Source organism: Triturus cristatus, chromosome 12, assembly GCF_964204655.1.
Source record: "Triturus cristatus chromosome 12, aTriCri1.1, whole genome shotgun sequence".
NCBI lineage: Eukaryota > Metazoa > Chordata > Amphibia > Caudata > Salamandridae > Triturus > Triturus cristatus.
This window is the reverse complement of record NC_140595.1, coordinates 65,184,375-65,211,980: the sequence shown is the minus strand read 5'-3', so window position 1 is coordinate 65,211,980 and position 27,606 is coordinate 65,184,375. Positions and strand designations below refer to the sequence as shown.

At 42.2% G+C, this 27,606-nt stretch overlaps 1 protein-coding gene across 1 annotated transcript in view; it reads right to left on the bottom strand.

Moving 5' to 3' along the window:
* Positions 1-1,667: 1,667 nt before the first annotated feature.
* The window catches only part of MUC16 (mucin 16, cell surface associated), a 245,625-nt gene continuing 219,686 nt past the window's right edge, over positions 1,668-27,606 (bottom strand). The window contains exons 58-76 of the mRNA XM_085637002.1: positions 27,008-27,174; positions 26,595-26,662; positions 24,855-25,027; positions 24,147-24,170; positions 22,871-23,037; positions 22,453-22,520; positions 20,706-20,878; positions 19,926-19,949; positions 17,633-17,799; positions 17,215-17,282; positions 15,525-15,697; positions 14,531-14,670; positions 13,748-13,815; positions 11,678-11,850; positions 10,691-10,884; positions 8,739-8,806; positions 7,994-8,148; positions 5,852-5,958; positions 1,668-3,797 (exon numbers count right to left, since the gene is read on the bottom strand). Of these exons, the coding sequence (XP_085493128.1) occupies positions 3,699-3,797; positions 5,852-5,958; positions 7,994-8,148; positions 8,739-8,806; positions 10,691-10,884; positions 11,678-11,850; positions 13,748-13,815; positions 14,531-14,670; positions 15,525-15,697; positions 17,215-17,282; positions 17,633-17,799; positions 19,926-19,949; positions 20,706-20,878; positions 22,453-22,520; positions 22,871-23,037; positions 24,147-24,170; positions 24,855-25,027; positions 26,595-26,662; positions 27,008-27,174 (2,276 nt within the window). The 3' untranslated portion in view covers positions 1,668-3,698. The remainder of the gene's footprint in view (positions 3,798-5,851; positions 5,959-7,993; positions 8,149-8,738; positions 8,807-10,690; positions 10,885-11,677; positions 11,851-13,747; positions 13,816-14,530; positions 14,671-15,524; positions 15,698-17,214; positions 17,283-17,632; positions 17,800-19,925; positions 19,950-20,705; positions 20,879-22,452; positions 22,521-22,870; positions 23,038-24,146; positions 24,171-24,854; positions 25,028-26,594; positions 26,663-27,007; positions 27,175-27,606) is intronic.

Sequence of the window (27,606 nt, the reverse complement as noted above, 5' to 3'; positions counted from 1 at the left end):
GCTCTTACATCCTGACTCCAAAGCTCTGGAACTTTCTGCTATTGATGAACACATATGCAGCATTTAAGAAAGCAATAAAAAAATGTTTTTCCAGAAATGGCTTTAGAGAACTCAATCACTTCCCAGTTGGCTAGTGCCAAAGTGAAGCACACTTTACACTGACCAACATAAACATAAGAATTTAAATAAAAATAGTTCTTAAATTTGACTCTTGAAATTGGCGCATTGCCAATTTTAGATTTACACAGTAACTTATGAGGAGGTCTGAGTTTCGTGAGAGTATGTGCATTTTACTATGTTTGCCCATCCCATGTACCCGGTATTGCACAATCTTGCAGGACTATCAAGCAAATACACAATGTTTCCGTGTAGGTTGGAGCACGTTGCATCTTGTCCTGATGAGCTTTGGTTTAAGAATGAAGTTGGAGTTCACACACCCATCTTTGCACCTGTTGGTAAAAGTGAACAAAGCAGAAGGAAGAAGGGCTGTGACTTGCACTGATTTTCACACGGCTGAGTGTTGGTTTAGGCAGAGAGTCAACTTATCTCCTTGCGTCGTGATGCTAGAACTTAGATCCTTCTCCACCAGGACGAACAGTGAAAGAAACTCTCTTGGACCCAGACTTACACAAATCCTTATTCAGTGTCTGATTCAGAGTTTGGCAGACAGGGGACCCTGCCTCAAATGTGTGGAATACCCTGTCCATCAGACTTCCGGTCCACCTGCTCTAATAGTTGAAGTAGGCAAGGAGCTATGTTCCCGATAGTAGTGTCCCAACTGGCTCCTCTCACGAAAGCCCAAATGAGTTGGGGCCATTGGTGTAAGTGCATCGGACGTCCACCCTATTTAAAGCGGACAGTTAGAACGGCTTTTGTTGCGTTTGAAGCCAACATATTTTTTTTAAGAAATTATTTAAAATGATGCCCACCCTGGCGAAGACTCCCAGTGTAATATAGGGTCATTGGTTTATTTTTCAAATACAAACTCTTGTTATGAGAGTTTGTTTTTGAAAAACAAAAAAGTTTGGTGAGCAGTTCCCTGAAGCATCGCGGTCACTCACTAAACTTTCAGATCCTTCAGAGGACCTGCAGTGGCAGTACCTTGTCTAAAGGCGCGATCTTTGCAAGGCTATCCGAAATCTCCAAATATGGCGAGTATGCCTTCTATCACCCATCTCATAGTCCCTCCTGCAAGCTACATCTCTCCATCTTGTACTTATACTCTCCACTGTACTCCACACCTCTATGTCTTGTATTGCATCTCCCAAAGTTCCCCCTGTCCGCCATAGCTCTGTCTTGTTCCACCCTCTTACACTGTGTACTGTACGCCACACCTATCGACCTTGAACCGGGCTTCCATGATCACTCTTTTTGGACACACCTCTCCGTCTTGTACTGCCCCTTCTTACACTTGCACCTGCATGCCACACCCCTACATTTGGTACCACCCGCTTCCGTAGTTCCTCATGTGCAACACATCCCTTTGTCTTCAACCCACTCACCACACGTTGCCACTCCTGAAATCTACTTCCTACTTGTTGTCCACGTCGCCATTGTCCATTAACTGATGCTTAATCTTAGACCCTCCACAGTACTGATTCAGCCAGCTTTCTCCCACCCACATCTTTGCACAGCAAGGACTCAGTCAGCCTTAGATAATTGCTGATAATTTATTCTTTTCATTGCAAGAGATAGAATGGCTCTGCCATTTTATTTGTACGTCACATGTACAAAATATAACAAACCTTTACAAAGAACACCCTGCATCATTTAATAAATAAAATAAAACATTTTCCTTTGTAGTAAAATACATCTATTTTATAATCTGTTGCGCCTGAGCGCAGAAACATTCTGTCAGATTTAAAGTGCTTTTCCACCTGCTGTCAACACAGAGCAACATAGTAACATTCATAACACTGGCGATTTAAAAGTATTTCCCGCCTCTCTGCCTGCGCAGGTGTGTGCACCCTATGGCACGTGATAATGGCTGCTAAAGAAGTGCTGTAGCATGCTTTCTGGAATCTCTAGCATTGTTTTCGATTTAAATATTTAAATACCTTAACCATTGTGCTATATTTCCAATAGATCGAATAAGAAGTAGCCTTTCAATCAATTTGGGGTAAAGGATATATGCAATTAGCTGATATAAATGCCCTTTAACCATTAAATGAACTATTTACTTGGTTTCATTTCTGTTTTTGTGCTACCATGGCCCGACACAGATTACTGAATGAAAACTTTCCTGAGAGGCTGTATCTGAATGGCCGACTGGTTGGGGATATGTTAATGCACAGGTTTTTCTAACCTCAGGTAGGTTCCGATTCACACTTACATTACAAGTTGAATGTTGTGAAATTAACCTGGCAGGCTGGATAGAAATGCCTCCTTCTGATTGGCTCAAATTGATCAGCTGATCAGAGCGGGCATACCGGTGACTGTACAAAGAAACCTGGGCATGCTTCTGATGTTACACTTTTATTTGGCAAGTAACAAGATGACAAATTTGTGTTTCAATGCTTTGTGTTCTACAGTAGAAGGTTACATTGGCTATGGGGGATGGGTGGCTTGGCACGTGACCTTCACTGTCGGGGATACAACCCCAATGGGGTTCACGACCTCTTCATCATTTACGATACTGTATCTGGTACGGTACTGGGCTGATCCACCTGCTCTTTCCAAAAGAGGTCTGTAAAGTTCTCCAAATTGGACTCCCTTTCACCTATACACAATTAGGTTGTTTTTTCAATTACACCTGTAATTGGGCAGTCTGGCACTTTACACATATCTGTGAAAAGACTTGAGACAGGAAATTGAAAAAGAAACATCAACCTCCGCCCCCTCCAGAACTCAATTATTCTTAAAAAGAATCTTTACTGAATGCGCAGGTCAAGGTTTGGAAGAGGAGTCTTATATTTGTACAGTCCTCACTTTGGCGATACCAGCGGAGCTCTGTTGGCACACATGTCGGCTCCAGTTTGGGTTGGCTAGGCTGCCTGCACATCACACCTGTTCCCCTGGCTAAACTTTGCCATCTCTCTGTAAGAAAACAATAAGCATGGTTCTCTTCTGTTGTACATCTGAGGCAACAACTTCACCAGAAATTAAGTCCTGAGGAAATGAGCTCTCCGATGTACCACAACTGACATGTTCTATCTCCTGTCACAATGTCCAAAACTACTTGACAACATGTGTGCGTCCTGTCCCTTGCACACAACAGAGCCACAAGTCTTTCACTGTTGGCATCACACCCATTCTAGGCACAGTATTGCTGAGATGTCCCTGAGGTCTCTGATATTGCTGATGCAGAAGAGCAGTCTGGGTGGGGTGCAGGAGAAAGTGTTAGACTCTGGCATCCTCATTCTCCGACAATCAGGTGTTCAGAACAATACCACTTCCAGGTTCAGTGGTGGAGTATTCGAAACCAGGTGTAGATGCAGAACAAGTAGAGAGGTGAGTGCGGCGGATCTCAGTCCGTGATGGTCCTGAAACTATGAAGTGAACTGGAAGGCATTGGCGTTGAATAGTATGACTCGTCACCACAATACAAGACCACACTTTTCTCAAACGTATCAATGTGTGTTTTTGTACCAGTGGTGCCTGCTGTACTGGATCCAATTCTACCATTGTGTAAACATGTTCCCGAGTCTGGTATACTGACATCTGACTGACGTAGACAGTCGACTGACTTTGGCTCCTCCTCAGTACATCTTCCTCATGTCTAAATGTGGGAAATATACTCCAGCCATGGTCTGCGGAATGTCGTACGATCCTTTTCTTCTCCGTAAGCAGAAGTGAATCTACAGCAAGGAAGGAAAACCAAAAAAGGTTATTATCAGAGGAGAAAAAACTTCAATGTTAGAGAGACAGAAAAAAGTAGGAATGCAGTTACGTTCATGAATATCTAAATAGTGCATAGTCCACTGGCAGTTTCTTAGCCTAAAAAGATAAACCAAAATTAGGTTTTAGTTGGGAAATTTGCTCTGAGGAACTTACGTTATAAGTGGAAAATCGCCCAGACACATCTAATACTTTTGCTTAATTTTGGGTGAAACCACTTAATGGAGACTGCTTTTATGAGGTGGGGCCTGTAGTACTAAATGCTTGTTTACTGTGTAAATCCTACATTTAGCAAGGTGGCATTGTGAGTCTCGAAGGTCTTTTCAACTCAGACTGTCACCATTGCAAATCCTTGTAAATTGCAAGGAAAATGGTCCAGGAAAAACCCATCCTCTTTTGTGAGTCACATGACAATGTACCAGTGGTGGTGCAACCACTTTGTCAGGAGCATGACCTTGAAGGGTCAGGGATGCTCTTGTCATTGGGAGTCACTTGCATAGAGGAAACCAGACATGAGGAAAAGGTTCTAGTGTGTGAACGACAGCTGTGGGAAAAGGGGTTGAGGGGTCCAGATAGTGATCTCATGCACCTTGGTCACTCTAAATCCCTTTCACAAAAGCATCCAAATATTTTTATTAAAGCACTTGCAACCTCAGCAAAGTTGAATGAAGCGATGGTGATCTACTGGACCTTGCCCTTGCAAGCCTCTAACTTGAAACTTACAGCTGTTTAAAGTATTTGCAGAAAGAACTCTGCATCAAGAATATTGACAAGGCATGACATCTGTGGATCCCTGAAGGAAGTCTTTTTGCTGCAATGTGACCTGCTGAAGAGGAATGTTCTCCTAATACTGACACAGTGGTTTTCATTTAGATGCCAGTTCAAAAACTGTGTGCACATCCTCTCCCACAGGCACAAATAACATTTGCTCCAAGTGTTCTCTAAGACTTTGGACAGAGGTTGCACATTAGGTCCAAAAATTGGTTAATAGCACCAACTATGTTGGTGTGTGTTTAGTGCGGTTTTTTTGACAGTTTTGTCACATTTTTGTGCCTAGTGTCATCACCAGCTTCCATCACAAGTTAACAATGAGAGCAAAATGGGAGTGAAAAATGCAGACTAAGTTGGGACAAAGAAAAACAAATTGCTAAAAATCATTATCCCATTTCTAAAATGTCCCCCTGTGAGATGAGCCTTTTTGATGAGAAGAAACCCATGCTTTCTAAGATCAGTGGAGAAGAGATAACCACTGGGTTATTCTAAATGCCATGGTAAAATGCTGTACAATATAGAACTATGGATTATGTACAACACGTGATTCTCCTACGGGGGTGTCATTTTAGGGTTATTGCATTGTTATGAGTTCTCCGTGTCGAAACGGGTGATAACCCAGCAAGATGGCATGTTTTGCCCAGTTCTGTGCTGCAAATAACCAGATTATTCATGGATGCAAGTTTTACCTGTTTAACACTTCTGCGGGAAAAACCACATGGGCCTGTGGCAATGCGATATGGATACACCTATTGTAATCCCAATGCTGTTGCAAACAGTGGCCCTCAAAATGACAGTGAGTAGATCCAAATGCAAATGGACTGAGAAAGGGCTAGATGCAGAAATCCCAATTTTCCATTGAGGAATTCGGATTGAAAACAAATCCAACTTGCTATTTGTGGTGCAGATTGGTGGGTGAGGCTTGCATTGAAAATAAAAGAAAATGGAAAGAAAATAAATAAAAAATATATAAAACTAAACTTAATAAATACATGCCATTCACCTGCCGGGGATTCGGCCATCACAATGATATAGTGGCCACTCTGAATCATCATTGACCTGTGCAATTGTAAGTGGAATGTGGTTCTTGGATGTGAACTACATGGCTTCTAGTTTGGTCTGAAAGTTCTGACTTAGGAAGGTTTGATACATAGCCTCCCATTCTGGGCCGGAAAACCTCATAAAACCAAAGCATCTATCGCCAGGTTCAAGTTTGCGTTGGAATGCCCTGAAGGATACTCACCAGGAAGCATAGAAGGAAGAGGATGATCAGGGCAAGCAATACCGCCAGGCAGATGAGGATGATGGCCCAAAACGGCAACTCTTCGCTCGGCTTTGCTATTGGAGCCACTGTGGGGGAAAAGCAAGCGGCAGAAACTTTATCAGTTGAGTTTGATACAGTGAACCCTGTTGTATGTCACAATATTGAGTACAAAAATATCGTGGGGCAACCGTATCGAGACCTTGTATCGACCAGAATATTGTGAAAGTAAGTGTTTATAGGTAAGTATAGATTTACTGTTCTTAACCTCCACTAAATATATATATATATTTATTTTTATATATATATATAAGTTTCACCCCGGCAGCGGAACACTCTGCGGGTGCTTCTGTTTGCCTCTGCTACACAACAAATACGGAGCACTGTTAGGGTTATTAAAATGATTTAATAATGCAAGCGTGTTTCAGCGTGAAGCCTTCCTCAGTGCAATAAATCATTTTGAGGTGGACGGCAAAAATTACTTCTTGGTTTCCATGGCTCCAAGTGTGATATAAGGTGCATATATGTGAAGGTAGTCGCAGTAAACCTATACCTACCAATATATACTTACCGTCATGACATCTTTAAGTTCTATATATTGGCCCTACAATATTTTGGAGTCAATATTTTGGTGGAATACCCAACAAATCCCACCTGCTCTCCAGAAGATGTGGTAAGGACCAAATATATAAATGTTGCCTTTCTGTGAACAACTACTGCACCAGTCCTGAGCATATAGGAATTTGCTTCACACAACACATTCTGCCGCAGTCCCTGACCAGGTGGATCAGCATGAATGGCTATTGTGTTGTATGGGAATTTGTCGCAGTCACTCTCAGCGGAGGCGCCTCTCCACGCTGTGGTTGTGTTCTGATGCAGACCCTGGCAATCTGCATCCATATGAAAGAATTATATTGAATTCCGTTCCTGACAAGGATAATATTGTGTTATATTTTATTGTATAATATTATATGTTATCGCATCTCTGCCAAGGTGCATGTGCATGGATCAAATTGCAATATTTTGGATTCTGTTGCATTCACTCTCTAGGTGCACTTGCAGGCAAGATGTTGGATTCTTTTGCAAGTTCTAGCTAGATGCATCTGCAGGCAAAGGTTGTGTTTTATTAGAGTCTGCTGGAAGCTCTGGCTAGGTGCACTTGCAGGAAGGGCCATTGGGTTGGTCCGTATTCTTGCAAGCAGGGTCAGACTGACACAAAAAATAGGCCTGGGCTGTAAAATAAAAGTGGGCCCGTTGCTAAAAACGTGGCCGACATTTGTAAATCTTGCCAGAAACACTGTAGTTTTATTTTTTTGCAAGGTAGGGGAGATTGCATGCCATTGTGTTTGCTGCAGGCAATGTTCGTTGTAATAGTAGCGAAATCAACACTAAAAACCTGCGGACTTGGCCATAAAACAGGCCCATAAACTGCAACCAAAAAAAACTGCCTACACACTGATCTGTCAGACTAGCCATTAGGCACTGCCTGATTGCCTACAGGCCAGTTGACCCTACTTGCAAGGTGGGACGTCATGAAAGCCCATAAGGTTATACTAAATTTTTCGTGGTTAATGGCAAGGAACAATCTTTGAGTTTCATTGTCTTGTGTGACATCTTTGCCAAGGTGCAGCTGAGTGACAGGGACTGCATTACATGGGATTATTTGCAAGCCGGGCAAATAGCATGGTAGACCACGGTATTCCTTCGGATTTTACTGGTGTCCATGCAATATGCATCTGAATTTAAATCAGTTTGGTTTGTATGTTAAGTCGTCAGTGTATCTTCTGGAAGGCCTTCTAATAATGGAATACTACTTGCCCCTAACATACAAGTGCACTGTATGCTTAAATGCTCCTCACACTGAGTGAACATTCCTTAAGTGAGTTCAAGGATCAGTCTGCTATAGAGCTGCCACCATGAGCTACTAGATCAATTCTCTACAGATGTCTGGATCAGCTTTCAACTAGAGGCATCCCAAAGGTTGAGAGTGTGTCTCACATTTTTACTTATAAACTAGGGATCTGCAGGTGTGTCGGGGTGAGCAGTGAATTACTGAGTTATCATGACTGCTTAAAATGTGGTGCAGGTATAAGATAAGCAGTGGACATGGTTGAATGTTCCTACCATCCACTGAGCCATCGAGCTGGTAGCTGGGCCCGCCTGAGTGCAAGGCGCTTGTCCCCTGTGTTCCACGTTCAAATTCCTTCTTCACTGCATCCAACGTCACAAGTGGGCTTTCATGGAAGTAGCAATGACAGTCCACTAGTACAGATCCCATTCTATAGTGAGAGAGAGAGAGAGAGAAAATCGACAGGTCAAGGCAAGCTCAGACCAACCAGCCTCTGAGTTAACCCTATGTATGCTGGCTAGAATGCGCAAGTTGGTTTGGGCCACTGGGGCCATCACTAATTAATTTAAGTAAAAGAAGGATTGAGTGCCTTCAATTAGTTTCTGGTGGACAGTATGTCCTAAAACTAAGCTATTGATTCTTGCAAAATTATAGTATAGGAAATACCCTGTCCCCGGTAACCATAATAAGGCTACCTGGCAACCACAGCATGACTCTCTAGCTGTAGGCAATGGCTGCCTAACATCAAAAAAACATCCAATATCATATAGTGACACCAAAGATCCCAGAAGGTCTTTAGGATGGCTACGTAGCTCCACGACGCTCACGGTAGCAAGTGTCTCTGACATCCCAGAATGCACCTGACATCACACTATGTCCTCGCATTTAATAACAGCCCCAAGATATCGCAGCGTGGCCTCCTGATGTCGAAATATGGCTCCAAGCGTCACAATAGAGAACGAGCAACGGAGCTCTGCCGGCGACAAAAGATGAAATGGTGTTCAAAGTTTGGCTACTTACCTCAAGCCTGTTACAGTGCAAAATTTGAACTGGTCTTTGAGATTACTGTTCCGATACAGCTGATTCATCTGAAAGGAAATAAATCAAGAGGTCAGTCAGCGATTTGAAAGATCTGTGACAATGTACAACTAGATCACGTGGGTGTGATTCTATAGTTGTAGATCATGGCTAACACTCCTCCGGGTCTTAGAGTTGTTATTTTAGATGGCTCTCAAGATCTACCCGATAAAGATTGAAACCCATGGATTAGGAGGATAACATGGGAGGAATGAACATCACTATATTGAACAATATCGACCTACAAAAATATTGCATCCACTATATAGCCAACAGCTATATTGGTGTTTTAAGTATATATTTACTATCCTTAACTTCACTATTTATTCACTTTGACAATAAAACGGTAGTTAATATGGTACGTGGGCCATTTTTGTCATGCAATATATCGTATGTGATATAGTGACCCCCCCCATTACTCATGAGGACTTGGACAGAAATTCCTTTGACTAAGATGGTTGCTTGCTGTAACAGGACAATATTGTTTTCCCCTTGTATTGAAGCATTTGTGTAGATCCTCATTCCCCTGATGAGGCAGCATCCAAATGCTTCTAGGTGGACCAGTAAGAGGTGACTTTGTTCGATGCGTTTGTTTCACAGAATACGAGGGGCTATAGAGAGGTCTATGTAGGACAGGCTTTGGTCTTGTGCAAGGTGTGAAAGTTCTGACCATGTTACAACGAACTTGTAACTGTGCTTAGTCATGAAGTGAAGCTAAAAGGAGTAGGAGAGATACAATCACAATTAATTTAGCAGATCCTCACTATCACTGAATAAGAGACTAGTACATTTTTTAGGTGTGGTTGGAACGATTTGGGTTTATAGCGTAGGCTATGTGAATAGGGCTCTTAGTGTTGTCCATAAGGTTTGGCGTCTTGTTGCAGAGAACTTGTGGCTTCCAAGAAGCATGGTGGTGATGCAAAGAGATGGCAGAGAAAAAGAGTATGATTTTGCGTACTTTTACCATCTCCCGATAGGTGGGTAGGAGCTTTCCCAATGCAACTGTCCTGTACAATCTGACATCTTTCATGGGGGTTCTTAAGCTGTATTTCTGCAGTGCATTGAGCACAGCTCCCTATTTTCTTATAAGTCAACAGCCTTTGGCTACTAAAACAATGCACATGAATTTACACTTCACATTTTAAGCTTAAAAGTAGGCCACGGCGAAATTTTATCAACGTCGGTGTAATCAGAGTAATTTTGATAATTTGACGGTACCAACAATTATACGATTAAGCCTGTTTGCGCAATTATGAGTCATTTAGCACACAAAAAACTACCACAGAAGACAGGAACAACTAAATTAGAGAGTGGCTGCTCCTGCTCGTGTTCCGTTGCATATAGCGCAAAATGCAAACTCATGTCCATTTTGGACATAAAGGTGCATTATGCGCTACAAAAATAGCGCTTAATGCTGGGTTATCTTTCACGCATAATTCCTTGTACTCTTGCGTAAATCTGCTGAAATTTTTCATAATTACGCTACAACAAATAACACGACTTATGTCCACTCCTACTTAAAAGCAGCAGAAAGGTGTTGCAAAATTGAAATGAGTTCCAAGTGTTTAAAATTTGGATGACAAGAAAGCAAATGCAGTTTCTACATTAAAAACAGGCATACACACAATAACACAATATTTGCGAATGAGGGGAAAGCTGCAACTTTTCCACTAATTACCACATAAACAAAATGGCGGCCAGTGTTGGAGTCAGGGGTATCAAAATTTTGCAACACTTTCAACATTACCGCCATCACAGTGAACTGATCAGAATTTGGCCCAAAATGATGGTGCCCTGTGAGGGGGGAGTGCGTACTGTGCAGCAGTGGGTGCGTTGAGTGGCAGCGGGCGCATTGAGTGGAAGTGGGTGCACTCGAGGGCAGCTGCTGAAAGTACCTCGTTGGTGATGTTTCTCAGGAGCTCCTGGTATTCGGGGGAGCTTCTGTCTTCATTTGGAAGGGTTCTGTTTTTTATGGTGAAGTTCACTTTGAAACTGAGATCTGTCGGAAGCACCACATAAGCCTGGGTGGTGGTTTTAGTGGTAGTTGTAGTGGTTGTGGTGGTTGTGGGCTGGTCTTTCCTTTGGAAACCTAAAAAAAAAAACAATGATGTATTAGAATTTACTGGCACATCCAGATCATCGGACACCGTAATATATTAAACCAGGGCACGCTCCCTTTCTGCCAGGGGCCGCCTTCATCGGGCGTGCCCATAGGATAGATTTTTTTGGCTTGGTTTGTGCTTTGTTATTAGAATCAAGCATGACTCTGGTTCAGCGCCAGCTAAAACCTTTTCTTAATTTCTCTGGATTGCCCACCTTTAGTGTGCAAAGTCGCGGCCACTTTATTGTTTCGATAGCTCGGTGGCGTGATTGTACTTTTCCTTACTCCTCTGCTGGTGGCATTGTAGAGTTGGCAACCGGCATTCTACCTCGACCTTTAAAGGGTTTTGCAAACTTTCCAGTAGATTTCTTGCTTTGATGCTTTGGAGTTACCTTTGTGCAAAACGTGTATCGCTGTTTCTACAGATACTGTTAAATAATGGGAAAATGTATGTTTGCGAGCGACTTGAAATTTGGTATTTTATAAATCAGTTGCTGGTGAAAAAGCCTGTTAGATAGGTTTGACAGCAAAAACACTGCAGATTGACTTTTTTAAATTTTATTTTCACCCAAATATTTTTGTTGACTTGTCTGGTTGCATTATAAAAACTCAGCATGTTGAATTTTTGCCATAAAAGTTCCCTAAAAAACAGTGGAAGCTTGCCAGAGATTTGCGAAAAGTGTAACAGGCGGATTTATAATTTAGCAGAATCCTATCTATCATATAAAGCGCCTGATATGTGCTGCTTCTGAATTTAATATTGAAAAATTTGCAAGCTTACCGTCCACATACAAGCTGGCTGCATCCAGTGTGAAGTTTCCCAGCACAGAACCACCCTGGGTCTTGTTCCGGAACTCGTCGTAAATGTCGTCTTTCTTGAATGCTTTGGCCGTGGTATCAACATTGAAAGTGCACATGGAATCCATTGTTGTGAAAATACTCTGCGGTGTGGACCTAAAGAAAGAAGAATACAGTCCAGCAAGAAACTAAAACAATGTAATCAAATAAGCCAGATTTGTAACACAACTTTTGCCAAAGAGTTTGCATTTCTGGAACGTTTCTTTTGAATATTTTTTAAATTGTATATTTCTTACAAAGTTGTGGGTTTAATACTTTTAATGTATTTTGTCATCGTATGACATAATCTTTGTTTTTACCCATTACGAGGTGTAGAATGTGGTTGAGGACTGACATGGGGGTAATCCCACCAGTACATACCATCAGTACTTAATTTGAGCTGGTGGTTTCAGGTGCTCAGCACCAACACTTTATTGTCAACACTGGCTCTTATAACAGACTGACACATGGTGGCGCTGTGTATCGGATTTTGTGAGGACCATAGCAGTTTAATAATTACATATACATTAAAATCACTAATACTTGCTACCGAAAACTATAAGAATAGCTTGGGATGCACGCGTTAGTCATTCTTAATGTTTACTTGAAGAATACATTTTCACACTTGTATGAGTGTGATGATTAGTTGCGACGGTACTGTTATTGGCAGCGCTAGTACTGGCAATGGGTGGTGCAAGCTGCAGTGGCCACCTGTCTAGGGCTATGACACTAATTTTTGTACAAATAAGTACTGCATACCACACTATGTGATGCCTATATTAACCTAGTACGGCACAGCAGCACTTAATTAGAGAAACTTGTAACAAGGCCAACAGTAGACATTAATACATTAAAATAATTACAAACCGAAGGAAGTAACAACGCAAAAGAAACATGCCAACAAATACACAAACTCGGCCGTATCACCGCCCAGGAGAACTTCTAACACATATTAAAAAAATTACGATACCATTGACAGAGAAAACAAGACAATGGACACTGAACCATAAAAAGTAAAAATAAGAGACCATGATCTAAAAAGGACTGGTAAAAAAACTAAAAATAATGTCAAGTTGAGACAAACATGGTGATTTTAAAAACCCATGGAGATTTGCACAGGGAAAACAACAGAGCTCAAAGGACAAGGTTGCATGACTCCAAATGTAAAATTGGATTCTGACTCAATTTCTGACCAGTTACACATTAATTTTGGAACTCTGAATAAGTCTGCTAGTTTCACCATACAGCAGTGGACAAAGAAAAAAATAATATATAGTTCATCTTAAAAAACATTTGAAAATCAAGGAAAAAGAAGAAGAAATAAAATCAGTTTCCCAGAAAAGGGAAGGTGCAAAAAGCTATAGTCTGTATTAAAGCAGCCTAGGATGGGGATAAAGTGGCAATAACAATGTTACATTAATTCCGGATAACAAGTTCTCTCAAGGAGTTGAGGAAAATTAACTTATCTTACAAAATTCCAATACCCAGGGGTTAAGAATGTTTAGGTTGCCATAATTATCTCCCTATTACAAGTGTGACCATTGAAATGAGGCACAATATATAGATGTTGATACTTTTCTACATTTTAGGCATTTCCACCCACTATATATCAACAGGTTTTACCTTCTGATTTCAACCTGGCAAACTTGCCGGGGTGCAGAATTTATTGCACCCAGTAAAAAACTGCTGTGGTGTTATCTGCCCAACACGTAATAATGACCCCTGCGCTAATAGGCATTCATGAGTACCTCCATCGACTTCATCCCAATTATTTTCAGGGTGAAAAATGAAAGTTCTAGCTAGGCTAGGCTTACATTCCACCCCCCAACAAAAAAAGTAACATAATGGGGAGCCGCAGCCAATGGGCAATACGTCAAGGGAGCCGTGGGTCGAAAAAGTTTGGGACCCACTGATGCAGGAGTTCGAGTTATTCAGCCTTCTGACAAAAGTGCCTAAGAACGCATTGGACAGACAGTGGCATGAACAACTCTAACTTAGAAAGGATAATACGCACCTGAATTGAACAACTCTGCAGCTGGAAAAGTAATCCTTGATACTGCTCTTTCTGAAGAGATCATTCAACTAAAAGCATTAATAAAACAAAAATGAGTTAAAAAGAGAAAATAATACAGTAGGCATATCAGGAGGAATAGGCAGTGTGGACTGCCCAGGGTCAGAGTACTTTTCGTGCTGTCAAAGCAGAAGGTGTTCTAATAAGATCTTAAAAAACAGGTTCACTGGGAGAACCAGATCCATACGGTCATCGTACATGGATATCCTGAAATTTGGGCATCGATCCAACTCTCGTAGACCTATGTTGGCACCCCTGATTTAAAACAACACTTGGTCATTGAGCGATTGGTACTGGTTGGCTGTCGTCTTCAGAAGCCTAGGTGATCCAGCCTCTGGTATAGCTGGGTAGAATCTGATGGCTTTTAAAGTTGTTAAGACTAATGCAGAAGGAGCCTAAACCCAAACAATTTCTTTTTCAGACCAACTTCATGCTACACATGTTAATATTTCTGACTTACAGAACTCAACAGCACTGACATCCCAGATCTCACCTCAATCATTTCTTGCCTATTTCTGGTTTCTTCATTCTTTGAAATCCTTCTTCTTTCTTTACCACTTTTGCATCTCGCCAGAATACTTTAATCACAATTATTTTTGAGAATTTACTAATTGTGGCCAACATTGAGGGAGAGCAGCTTGCCAACGGAGGATCAAGCCAATATCTGTACTGCGGGTAGGTCACCAGATGGTGATGAAGTCAAAAGGTCATAATGAATTCTCTTACCAAGTTCTCAATATGGTCTTTGTTCTTGATGTAGTTGTCCGATGATGGGTTCTTCAAATCTTGCATGAATGGAAGGTTTGTGATGGTAAAATTGAGGCTGAAATCTTTAGGCTGGAAGATTACGGTGGGTTCATTGTAACCTGGAAGAGTTATAAAAATGTGTCAAGCTGTACAAATTGAAGATAGCCCTATTTTGCCACGATTAATAAACATCCCACTCCTGGACTCTGTGTTGGCACTTTCGTAGGCCATGGGCTTGGCGCTGAAATGTTTGGATTTGCTGTCACTAGTTTCCACAGCCAATTTCACGCGGGGGCACGGATAAGTCGTAAGGACATGGTCCTGTTATCACCTGCTGAATAGAAGACATCCTTAAAAGGTAGTATGTGCTTTATCTTTGCCTACGTTAAAGACTTGTTCCTAGACTATCTTTGAATTTGTGACCCAGCCTCATCGTGTTATTTTACATACATATACAACCTTTGCACAGACGATTATACAGGAGTATCTGGGGGCTAGTGCATGCTGGCGGGTATTCTCACTGTGTATAAGAATGAAAGAGCCGCCTCACCACCGTAGACAGTGACATCGGTGTCGTACACAGACAACACTGCACACTATTGAACACAGGGCATCTGATAGTGAACTCAACCTACCTACTTAACTACAACATTTAATATGTAATAGATTGTTGGAGTCTTAAGGTGTATATTGTGTTCTAAAATTGTTAAAATAAAATAAATATCAACGCTGCTCTGGGTACTAGATCAGAAGTTCCGGAGTCTAGTGCCAACCAGTAAATGTCTCTCAGGATGGGGCAGTTATGATCTGGTATTTCTCTTGTGCCGTTGACAAGATGGGCAACCATGTGAAGTAGGGCTCTGAGGTTGGAAAGTGATGATTTGGGAAGGCCAGTGAGTACTGCGCTCACTAAAGTGACAGTATCTACTCTAAATTGAACTTCACACATCATCTCCATTACAAGCTTGCTTACCATTGACATAGAGGCTGGTTTTGTCCAGTGTGAAGTTGCCCAGCTTGGTGATGTCACTGGTTTTCTGTTTGATCTCTTGGTAGACGGGCTCTTTGAGAAACTGTGTGCCTGTGACCTCTTTCTTCAGTTTACAGATGGCGTTTACTTTGGTCTGGGAGGTGTCCTTGCCTTTACTAAAAGATAAAAATTGTGAAGCATAAGATCAGCGTAAAAGGGGAGAAGTGAGGCCACTGGACACCAAAACATATGCCCACATGAAGAAATCATGGAATAATGTAATTACTGCTTCTTATAATGCATAAAATAATGGTAGCAACATCTATCTCCACCTTACACTAGGTATAACTGACCTTAGCGATGAAATCTTCTGATGTAAAGCTTTCCCAGCAACCAAACCAGAATGCCTTTGCTTACTGATGTTAACAGCGAGGGCAATGTTAGGTATGCACTATACAGAATAATAGAAGTCCCAATTCCTTGAGTGCCCCACAGTCACACATTTGTGATTTAAATAATTGGAAGCTGAACATTTTATCTAGTACCCACTGTGTGGACTGTCTTAAACAGAGAAAATGGAAGACCCCTTCCCGGTATCTCTTACATGAAGGAAATGAAGGCCCCTTTTCCACCATGGGTCAATGACTGGCATGTATTATTATGTGGAATGGAAGCTATACGTCCCTCAAGAATTCAAAGCCTTGCCTATTTTATACAGTGGATGGGAAACTCTACAATCAATACCCAATGTGAGGAATGCATAATCTGGAGGGAGCTGTGCTCCAAGCAGCACCACGTCATGGTTTATAGAACCAGGAAAGTCCCCTCCATCGAGTACTCACAGTAAGATATGTATAATCTCGGCCAAGAGCAGATGGTCCTCCATGACGCAGCAGAAGAGAAGTCGACATGATACACCATGCACAGTAGGTGCATGGATTTGTTACCTCCATCTCTTAGGAAGTGGTAAGGCTTGCATGATCTTGAGAAGGGAAGGTGTCATCTTGAACCAGTTTCCACAGAGAAGGTTGGATACATCACCTATCATTACATGCAGCTCTGAATGCTGAATGTAGATGAATGGAAGATTTACTTCCATCCAGTAGCCACAGTACGGTGTGAACGAGGCAGAGGAGTGTAAGAATGATCTCCTGCCAGTGGCCACTGCCAAAGATGCATAACCGAGAGGAAGGGATTGCAGTCTCTGGCAGTGTATGATCCAGGGGAATCAAACCACCTGACTTCTCCACTGTGTCCCTTGTATGCAATCAAATTGGGTAATTAAAATACCAAGAGTTTACCCACACATCCCTCAATTTCTCCATGTTTGTCAGCATTGGTCCCTTTCTGATCTTCCTTGCGTTCCTTGCCCATCTCATAATCAACACCACCCAATGGCATCTTGGCCACCAACCACAATCCCCATGCACCAATTGCCTCAACATCTCCCATTGCTACTAGAACATTGGTTTTCAATACGTGGCTCCCCTAAAGGATGCACAGACCTTTTTTAGGGTTTGGAGTGGAGGACTCACCTGTGCTGACCAGGGCAAGGCGGGTGCTGTACACTAACTTGGACACTACTGATCTCACTCCTCTTGGTTTTACGAGTTCAAGTTGTGCTACAGGACCTAAGTCTCAAATACATTCACGATGCCTGCCCCACTAACTCAGGACATGGCCCCGTTCTTACCTGAAATTGTCTATGCTGCATCCCTGATATTTAGATCCAATGCTGCTGTTCTTCAAGACAGAGTCAATCTGGAAATGAAAAAGAAACAGGGCTCAATGAAGAAGCAGCTCCTTAATACACAAGCTTGGGAGAGTAATTGTGATGTGTGGAAGAGGGAGATTCAGAGGGGGTCACTTCATAAATGTAAATTGGGAGTAGCTGAGGGTAGAAGCTACTCCCACTTATTTGCCTATTGGTACACCTAGCATTTGCCATTGCCTCAACTTTTTGCAGCACATTTGGGGCTATGGAAGCCTTTTGGTGGGACAAGGATTCAACTTTGACCTCAACAGGAATCGGAAAGTGCATGATGTTACTTCAGCGATCCCCAGCATTTTGGCGAATTGACGTCCGTGGGTCTTTCCTGCTCCATGCTTACCGAGGCAAGCACAGTTGAGGCCGTGGTGTTGAACGTCGCTGATGCAGGAGTTGTAACCAGATCCTGACTGTAGGGGAGGTTGGTAATGGTAAAGTTGAGGGTGAAGGTTTCAGTCTGGGTGCTCTCTGTGGGTGGTTTGGTGATCACCACAACTGGTGGCTCCACCGCTGTAGGAAAAGAGCAAGACAGACCATAAGGTTAATCCATCCACTAATCCAATAATTGTATTTTTTACATTTAACAAAAAGCATTTTACCATATGACAACAGCTCTTAGATGTCTCAGAAGTTATTATTCTGCAGCATGCAATGACATGATCAGACAAGGGTAGATTATCCTAATTTGGGCTCCAAAGAGAAATTGGTGTTACGGTGGGACTACAACTTGTGCAAATTTTTCTGCAATAAATCCTAAAGCTAAAACGTGAAAATACTGCACATTAGGGCCCAGATTTGTTACGGAGTTGGCTTCTCTTTTCATGACGCAAGTCCTCACAATGCAAATCAAACCCTTTAATGGGATTTACAAAGCCACGCAAGGGTCTTTGAGCCGCATTCCATGATTTTGCAACGCAGTAGCCAACGCTGCATTGCATTACATCTTGTTGAGGTATGCATTTTGTGGGTGGAGCATGGGCATTCCCATGCATCCACCTTATAGAATTTGATACAATTCTAGATTTACTAAAGGTAGTAAAACAGGGATGGCACCAAAATTGTGCCTATCAAACAGAGGTGTAACAAGGATAAATATGTTTACTTCTCCACATTGCTTCCACTTTCTATGCGTGATGCAGAATGCATCATGCATAGAGAGAGGAAATTGCCTCTTAGGATTGTTTCTATGCAGGAAGGTGTACCTTGCTGGACAAAAAGCAATGTTGCCTGCCTTCATGAACATTTAGTAGATATGCCCCTATGAGTCCTGCTGTTCAGAACAGGCCAAAATGTGTGGAATGATCACTTTGTTTTCCAATCTGAGATGTGGAACCTGTAGTGGGGAGATACTTACTTCTTGTGGAATGTCGGAAGGAAAAGTCTCAGGAAATAAGTTTGTGGCTGCCACCATGAGAGGCACGTATACGGTGCATACACGCCCTCAACCAACATTAGTCACATGAGGGCTTTCCTTCTGAAGGAAGTAGTCTGTTTATACTTACTATGTTTGTGTGCACCAGGAGAATATTCATTCTATGTTACATTGCATCTTTTTTTTTTAGGAGTTGCAAGATACCAGATTGGACCTAGATTTGGACCTAGTTTGAGGATTTTCAAATTACAGAGCTTTCCTTTGGACTGAATAGGTAGGAGTATCCTACTCCATGGTTTGAATCTCTCAGGGGAGGCAACAGTTTATCTCTTACTGTAGACCTAACTCTCCTTATTATTACAGAGTTTACATCTATATGTAGGAATCATTGCACCTGGTGGATTAGGTGATTACTGGATTTGGTATTACCTTCAAAGAAGGGTACAATGATGCTTGTGCTGCAAGATACTCCTGTGTTTTATTCCGGATTAATGGTTGCACACACTCGTGTGTTTTTTAATGGCATTGTGTTGTCTGGCAACTCACAGTAGCTACAGATACCCTCCTGTATTTTCCACTGTGGTGCATGGATTGCTTTGTCTCACTGGTACTTGATGCAATCTGCTGGTGTGTTGTTCAGCTTGTCTATTCGCTCTTCCAGAATACACATACGAATAGTGATAGTGGCCTTAGGCAAAATAAGGTATGCATCTCTAGGATGCATTCAATGGTGATAGGGCTCAGCTTTCGCCTTTGAGTAGCCCTCCCTATCCTGAATATCCACCTTCCTTTTTCCTCTGTAATTACTTACCCCCGAACCGGCAACCTTAGAGGAATTTGATAACATTTCCACAAGGCTCTACCCTGTTCATGAGCTAGGTTATCTTTGAACACACAGGTTTACGCTCCCAAATTTGTACTTTCTCTTAAAATTATTAATAGGTAGTTTAGTTACTACTCTTAGTATTTCTTTTCTGTATGGTTTAATTGTACCGACCTTACAGAGTATGGCCAGACATTAGCAGCATCCATAAGAAATAGCTAACCATGTCCACATGGATCCTTTCTGGCCTTAAACCACAGCCGAAGACTTCAGTCCCATTCTATTTTTACCGTAACTGATTAATGATGCCAAGGGTACTAATTCTGCAGTGCAGAGACCAGTCCTGTGCATATTACCCGTGATATGTTTATGATCATTCTTAACGTTTAACTACTGCTTCATTCAACACAAAAATTGAAATAGAATATAAATTGAACTTACTTGGAGTGGATGGTTCTTTGTAACCTGAAATAAATATAGATAAAGTTTAAGTAAACATAAACGGGAGCATATCCTATATAATAACAGAGCACTGAATAATGGAATCTTAAGGTCTGAGCCAATGTCCTCGGAGGTGGAAGTCCATGCTTCTTAATTTTGGGTAACACAATGCTCATCACTCGATTGGTCCTTTCTGGTGCCAGATGGAGATGGAGGTGTTCAATTTAAGTCAAACAGGGTGTGATGCATTCCACATTTTCTGGATATCCACATACAATAAATTTACATACAATTAATCTAAATGAAACTTGTTGACATTGTCAAAGGCTATCCTGAAAATTTTGCATTGACCCTGCCGCCCTGGACCATTCTGAATGCTGCTGGGTTAGGGGATGGTGGAGTGGGCCTCCTCTATTGTTATAACCAATAATGATGGCACACCTATACAAATCAATGACAGTCCTGTCACTGCCCCTTTCCCAATGGTCAATTTCCTGCCATACATGCCTCTGTGATTCATTAGACTCACTGCCTTTCTTATACAGACACAAACCTTACCTTGTTTCACATCATTCTACACAAGTGCTTAGGGTCCTGTTGGGATTCAGAATGTGCAAAAGATATGGAAACTTGGAGCCCACGCCGTCTCATGCTGATGGTGATATCCATCTCTGTGTGCCATGTTTATTGTCAATGTCATAGTTGTGTTATCCCTTTATCCCCCTCATTCACTGTACAATATAATCCATAAATGATCTGTGTCTTTACAAGATTGCTCACCATCGACGTAGAGAGTGTTTTTGTCCAGTGTGAAACTGCCCAACTTGGTGATGTTGCTGGTCTTCTGTTTGATCTCTTGATAGACGGTCTCTTTGACAAACTGTGCACCTGTGACCTCTTTCTTCAGTTTGCAGATGGCGTTCACTTTGGTCTGGGAGGCTTCAGTGCCTTTGCTAAAAGACAAAAATTGTGAAGCATAAGGTCATCGGACATGGGACGAAGTGAGGCCACAGACATCAAAACTGATGCCCACATGAAGAAATCATGGAATAATTTAATTATTGCTTCATATATTCCATAAAATACTGGTAGCAACATCTATTCCGATGTGTCTACCTTACACTAGGCATAGCTAACATTAGCGATGAAATCTTCTTATTCAAACCTTTCCCAGTAACCAAAAAAGTATGCCTTTGGTTACCAATGACAACAGTGATGGCACAGTTACGTATGCACTATACAGAATACGAGAAGTCCTGATTCCTTGAATGCCCCACAATCACACATTTGTGATCTAGATAATAGGAAGCCCAACATTGCATCCAGTACCCACTGTCTGGATTGTTTTATACAGAGAAAATGAAGGACCCCTTCCCTCCCCTTCCCACAGTCTGCCATGCCGTACATGGGCCAATGACTGGCATGTATTGTTATGTGGAAGGGAACCTCTACCTCCTACAGGAGTTCAAGGACTGGGTTTCTTTATACAATGATGGGAAACTCTAAACCCATCCAATACCATTGCAATATATGAATAATCTAGAGGAAGCTGTGCTCTAGGCAGCACCAACATCAAGGTTTATAGAACCAGGAAGGTGGAGACCTCACCACCTCCATCCAGCACTCACAGCGAGATATGTATAATCTAGGCCAAGAACAGATGTTCCTCCATGAGGTAGCAAAATACATGTTAACACCTCCCACAGTAGGTGCATGGATGTGTTACCTCCATCTCTTAGCCATTGGTAAGGTTTACATGATCCAGAGAAGGGAAGGTGTCATCTTGAACCAGTTTCCACAGAGAAGAAGGTTGAATACATCACCTATCATTACATGCAGCTCTGAATGCCGAATGTAGATGAATGGAAGATTTACTTCCATCCAGTAGCCACTGTACAGTGTGAACGAGGCAGAGGAGGGTTAGATTGATCTCTTCTCAGTGGCCACTGCGACAGCTGCATAACCTAGAGGAAGGGAAGTGTGCATCCCTCTGTATTCACAGAAATGTTTCTATGATGAAGAGATCCCTGCAGTCTCTAGCAGTGTATGATCCAGGGGAATCAAACCAGCCAACTTTTCCACTAACTGTGAGTCATATGCAATCAAATTGGGTAATTGAAATTTCATGAGTTTACCCACACATCCCTCAGTTTCTCTCTGTTTGTCAGCATTGGTCCCTTTCTGATCTCCCTTGCTTTCCTTGCCCATCTCATCATCAACACCACCCAATGGCATCTTGGCCACCAACCACAATCCCTATGCACCAATTGCCTCAACATCTCCCATTGCTACTGGAACAGTGGTTTTCAATAAGTGACTCCTCTGAAGGATGCACGGACCTTTTTTAGGGTTTGGAGTGGAGGACTCATCTGCGCTGACCAGGGCAAAGTGGGTGCTGTACACTAACTTGGACACTACTGATCTCACTCCTCTTGGTTTGACGAATTCAAGTTGTGCTATGGGTCCTAAGTCTCAAATACGCTCACCTTGTCCGTCCACTAAGCCAGGACATTGGCCCCGTTCTTACCTGAAACTGTCTATGCTGCATCCCTGATATTTAGATCCGATGCTGCTGTTCTTCAAGACAGAGTCAATCTGGAAAAGAAAAAGAAACAGGGCTCAATGAAGAAGCAGTTCCTTAATGCGTGAGAATGGGAGAGTAATTGTGGTGTGGTGAAGAGGAAGATTCGGAGGGAGTCATCTTATAAATGTCAATTGGGAGTAGGTAGGGGTAGAAGCTTCTACCACTTGTATGCCGTTTGGTACCCCTAGCACTTGCCCTTGTCTTACTTTTTGGCAGCAAATTGGGGGCTATGGAAGCTTTTAGGTGAACAAGGATTCAACTTTGACCTCAACAGGAGTCAAAAAGTGCATGACGTTACTTTCGCGATCCCCAGCATTTTTTGTGAATTGACATCCGTGGGTCTTCCCTGACCCATGCTTACCGAGGCAAGCACAGTTGAGGCCGTGGTGTTGAACGTCGCTGATGCAGGAGTTGTAGCCAGATCCTCACTGTAGGGGAGGTTGGTAATGGTAAAGTTGAGGGTGAAGGTTTCGGTCTGGGTGCTCTCTGTGGGTGGTTTGGTGATCACCACAACTGGTGGCTCCACCGCTGTAGGAAAAAAGCAAGACCGACCATGAGACTAATCCATCCACTAATATAATAGTCCATTTGTATTTATTTACATTAAAAAAAAGCATTTTATTATTTGACACTGGCTGCTAAATGTTTCAGAAGTATTTTTTTGTGCTGCAGGTAATGACATTTTCTTTCATGGGTTAATTATCATAATTTTGGCTCCGAAGGGAATTTTCTGTTACGTTGGAACTACAGCTTGTGCAAAGGTTTCCTGCAATAATTCCTATAGCTAGAACGTGAAAATACTGCACATTAGGACCCAGATTAATTACGGAGTTGGGTTCTCCTTTCATGACGCAAGTCCCCGCATATCACCTCAAGCCCTTTAAAGGGATTTACAAAGTCACACAAGGGTCTATTTGCACCGCATTCCAAGACTTTGTAAAGAAATATAACGCAGCACAGTAGCCAGCGCTGCATTGCATTACATTTTGTTGAAGTAGTCATTCCTTGAGTAGAGCATGGGCATTCCCATGCATCCATCTTATAGAATTTGATACAATTCTAAATTTACTAAAGGTAGTAAACCAGGGATTGCACCGAAATGGTGCCTTTCAAAGAGAGGCGTAAAAAGGAGAAATATGTTTTCTTCTCCACATTGCTTCCACTTTCTGTGTGTGATGCAGAACGCATCATGCATATAAAGAGGAAATCACCTCTTAGGATTTTTTTTGTGCAGGAAGGTGTCCTAAATGAAAATGTAAATGAAAATCACTAAACACAAAGCATTGAGTTTTGCAAAAAAGCAAAATGAAAATGACACAGATCTCTACCAATTATTGATAACTTATGAATCTGATAAGACCGAAATTCGCAATACCAAGCTGGTACACCAAGTCTTTTTTATCTGCTTGGTCTCTGGGCCGAGAAGTACAAAATCGAAGTTTCTTCTTTTAACGTCCCTGAGGTTGTGATGTCTCAGAAATGAAAAACTCATAGGTTGTTGTTGTCTCTAAAACATTGTGATCTCACCTGGAGATGCAATGCCCTGTCTTCCGGGTTTGAACACATATTACATATAGAGATCTTTTTTAAAGTTTAGCTAGTTGGTCTTTGAGCCATATAATATAAGACAAACTTACTTGTAGTGGATGGTTCATTGTAACCTGAAATAAATAAAAAACAGTTTTTAAAAAGTGCAATGAACGTACCTCAATCATCACAACTAATAACTCGCAGAATCCTGAGGCCTGGCCCAGTGCCCTATAAGCAAAGGGTCCACACCTGAGAAAAATCCAATCCTGGGGCTTTGAGAGGTGCTCTATAGAGATCTGGCTTTGAACAGTTTTTAGTTACCACTGGTTTCCCCAGCAGGGAGCCCACGGAAGGTCTGAAGAGAAATGTGTGGTAAATGTTTCCAAGTCTGGAAAGCTCGACATTGAGGAGTAAGTAGGTTTAAGACAGGATGTCAAAGAGGGCAGGATCTAAGCTGCATTTTCTAAATATCCACATAAGGCTAATTTGCATGCAATGATGCTTAATGGAACTCATCTACATTATCAATGGCTTGCCTAATAGTTTGGTTCACATAGCATCTGCCTCCTTTGACCCTCAAGATGAAATGCCAGGTGGATGATCTAAGTAATCCTATCACTGTCAATCTCTCTTCCGACTATGCTGGGAGATGTTGCATATTTAAGGTATTGACCTGGCCATAATGATGCACCTTGCACTGAAATATTAGTACAATATGGTTTTCTGATGAAGGGTTGTTTAGTTCTCCTTAAGTCCCTTTTATTGACTCTATGGTGGAATCCATACAACATTAGCATTGTTACAGGCTTGCATACCATCAACGTAGAGACTGCTTTTGTCCAGCGTGAAGTTGCCCATCTTGGTGATGTTGCTGGTCTGCTGCTTGATCTCTTGATAGATGGTCTCTTTGGCAAACTGTGTGCCCGTGGTCTCTTTCTTCAGTTTACAGATGGCGTTCACTTTGGTCTGGGAGGCTTCAGTGCCTTTGCTAAAAGACAAAAATTGTGAAGCATAAGGTCATCGGACATGGGACGAAGTGAGGCCACAGACATCAAAACTGATGCCCACATGAAGAAATCATGGAATAATTTAATTATTGCTTCATATAACCCATAAAATACTGGTAGCAACATCTATTCTGATGTGTCTACCTCACACTAGGCATAGCTAACATTAGCGATGAAATCTTCTTATTCAAACCTTTCCCAGTAACCAAAAAAGCATGCCTTTGGTTACCAATGTCAACAGTGATGGCACAGTTAGGTATGCACTATACAGAATACGAGAAGTCCCGATTCCTTGAATGTGCCAAAATCACACATTTGTGATCTAGAAAAAAAGGAAGCCTAACATTGCATCTAGTACCCACTGTCTGGATTGTTTTATACAGCGAAAATGAAGGACCCCTTCCCTCCCCTTCCCACAGTCTGCCATGCCGTGCATGGGCCAATGACTGGCATGTATTGTTATGTGGAAGGGAACCTCTACCTCCCACAGGAATTCAAGGACTGGGTTTCTTTATACAATGATGGGAAACTCTAAACCCATCCAATACCATTGCAATATATGAATAATCTAGAGGAAGCTGTGCTCTAGGCAGCACCAACATCAAGGTTTATAGAACCAGGAAAGTGGAGACCTCACCACCTCCATCCAGTACTCACAGTGAGATATGTATAATCTAGGCCAAGAACAGATGTTCCTCCATGAGGTGGCAAAATACATGTTAACACCTCCCACAGTAGGTGCATGGATGTGTTACCTCCATCTCGGTAAGGTTTACATGATCCAGAGAAGGGAAGGTGTCATCTTGAACCAGTTTCCACAGAGAAAAAGGTTGGATACATCACCTATCATTACATGCAGCTCTGAATGCCGAATGTAGATGAATGGAAGATTTACTTCCATCCAGTAGCCACAGTACGGTGTGAACGAGGCAGAGGAAGGTAAGAATGATCTCTTCTCAGTGGCCACTGCTACAGCTGCATAACCTAGATGAAGGGAAGTGTGCATCCCTCTGTGTCCACACAAACGTTTCCATGATGAAGAGATCCCTGCAGTCTCTAGCAGTGTATGATCCAGGGGAATCAAACCAGCCATCTTTTCCACTAACTGTGTCCGTTATATGGAATCAAATTGGGTAATTTAAAACCCATGAGTTTACTCACACATCCCTCAATTTCTCTCTGTTTGCCAGCCTTGGTCCCCTTTGATCTTCCTTGCTTTCCTTGCCCATCTCATCATCAACACCACCCTATGGCATCTTGCCCACCAACCACAATCCCCATGCACCAATTGCCTCAACATCTCCCATTGCTACTTGAACAGTGGTTTTCAATAAGTGACTCCTCTGAAGGATGCACAGACCTTTTATAGGGCTTGAAGTGGAGGACTCACCTGCGCTGACCAGGGCAAAGTGGGTGCTGTACACTAGCTTGGACACTACTGATCTCACTCCTCTTGGTTTGACGAGTGCAAGTTGTGCTATGGGTTCTAAGTCTCAAATACGCTCACCTTGTTCGTCCTCTAAGCCAGGACATGTGCCCCGTTCTTACCTGAAATTGTCTATGCTGCATCCCTGGTATTTAGATCCGATGCTGCTGCTCTTCAAGACAGAGTCAATCTGGAAAAGAAAAAGAAACGGCTGAATGAAGCAGTGCCTTAATGCGTGAGAATGGGATAGTAATTGTGATGTGGTGAAGAGGAAGATTCGGAGGGAGTCATCTCATAAATGTCAATTGGGAGTAGGTAGGGGTAGAAGCTTCTACCACTTGTATGCCGTTTGGTACCCCTGGCACTTGCCCTTGTCCTACGTTTTGGCAGCAAATTGGGGGCTATGGAAGCTTTTAGGTGAACAAGGATTCAACTTTGACCTCAACAGGAGTCAAAAAGTGCATGACGTTACTTTCGCGATCCCCAGCATTTTTTGTGAATTGACATCCGTGGGCCTTCCCTGACCCATGCTTACCGAGGCAAGCACAGTTGAGGCCGTGGTGTTGAACGTCGCTGATGCAGGAGTTGTAGCCAGATCCTCACTGTAGGGAAGGTTGGTAATGGTAAAGTTGAGGGTGAAGGTTTCGGTCTGGATGCTCTCTGTGGGTGGTTTGGTGATCACCACAACTGGTGGCTCCACCGCTGTAGGAAAAGAGCAAGACCGACCATGAGACTAATCCATCCACTAATATAATAATCCATTTGTATTTATTTACATTAAAAAAAAGCATTTTATTATGTAACACTGGCTGCTAAATGTTTCAGAAGTAATTGTTTGTGCTGCAGGTAATGACATGTTCTTTCATGGGTTAATTATCATAATTGTGGCTCCAAAGGGAATTTTCTGTTACGTTGGAACTACAGCTTGTGCAAAGGTTTCCTGCAATAATTCCTATAGCTAGAACGTGAAAATACTGCACATTAGGACCCAGATTAACTACGGAGTTGGGTTCTCCTTTCATGACGCAAGTCCCCGCATATCACCTCAAGCCCTTTAAAGGGATTTACAAAGCCACACAAAGGTCTATTTGCACCGCATTCCAAGACTTTGTGAAGAAATATAACGCAGCACAG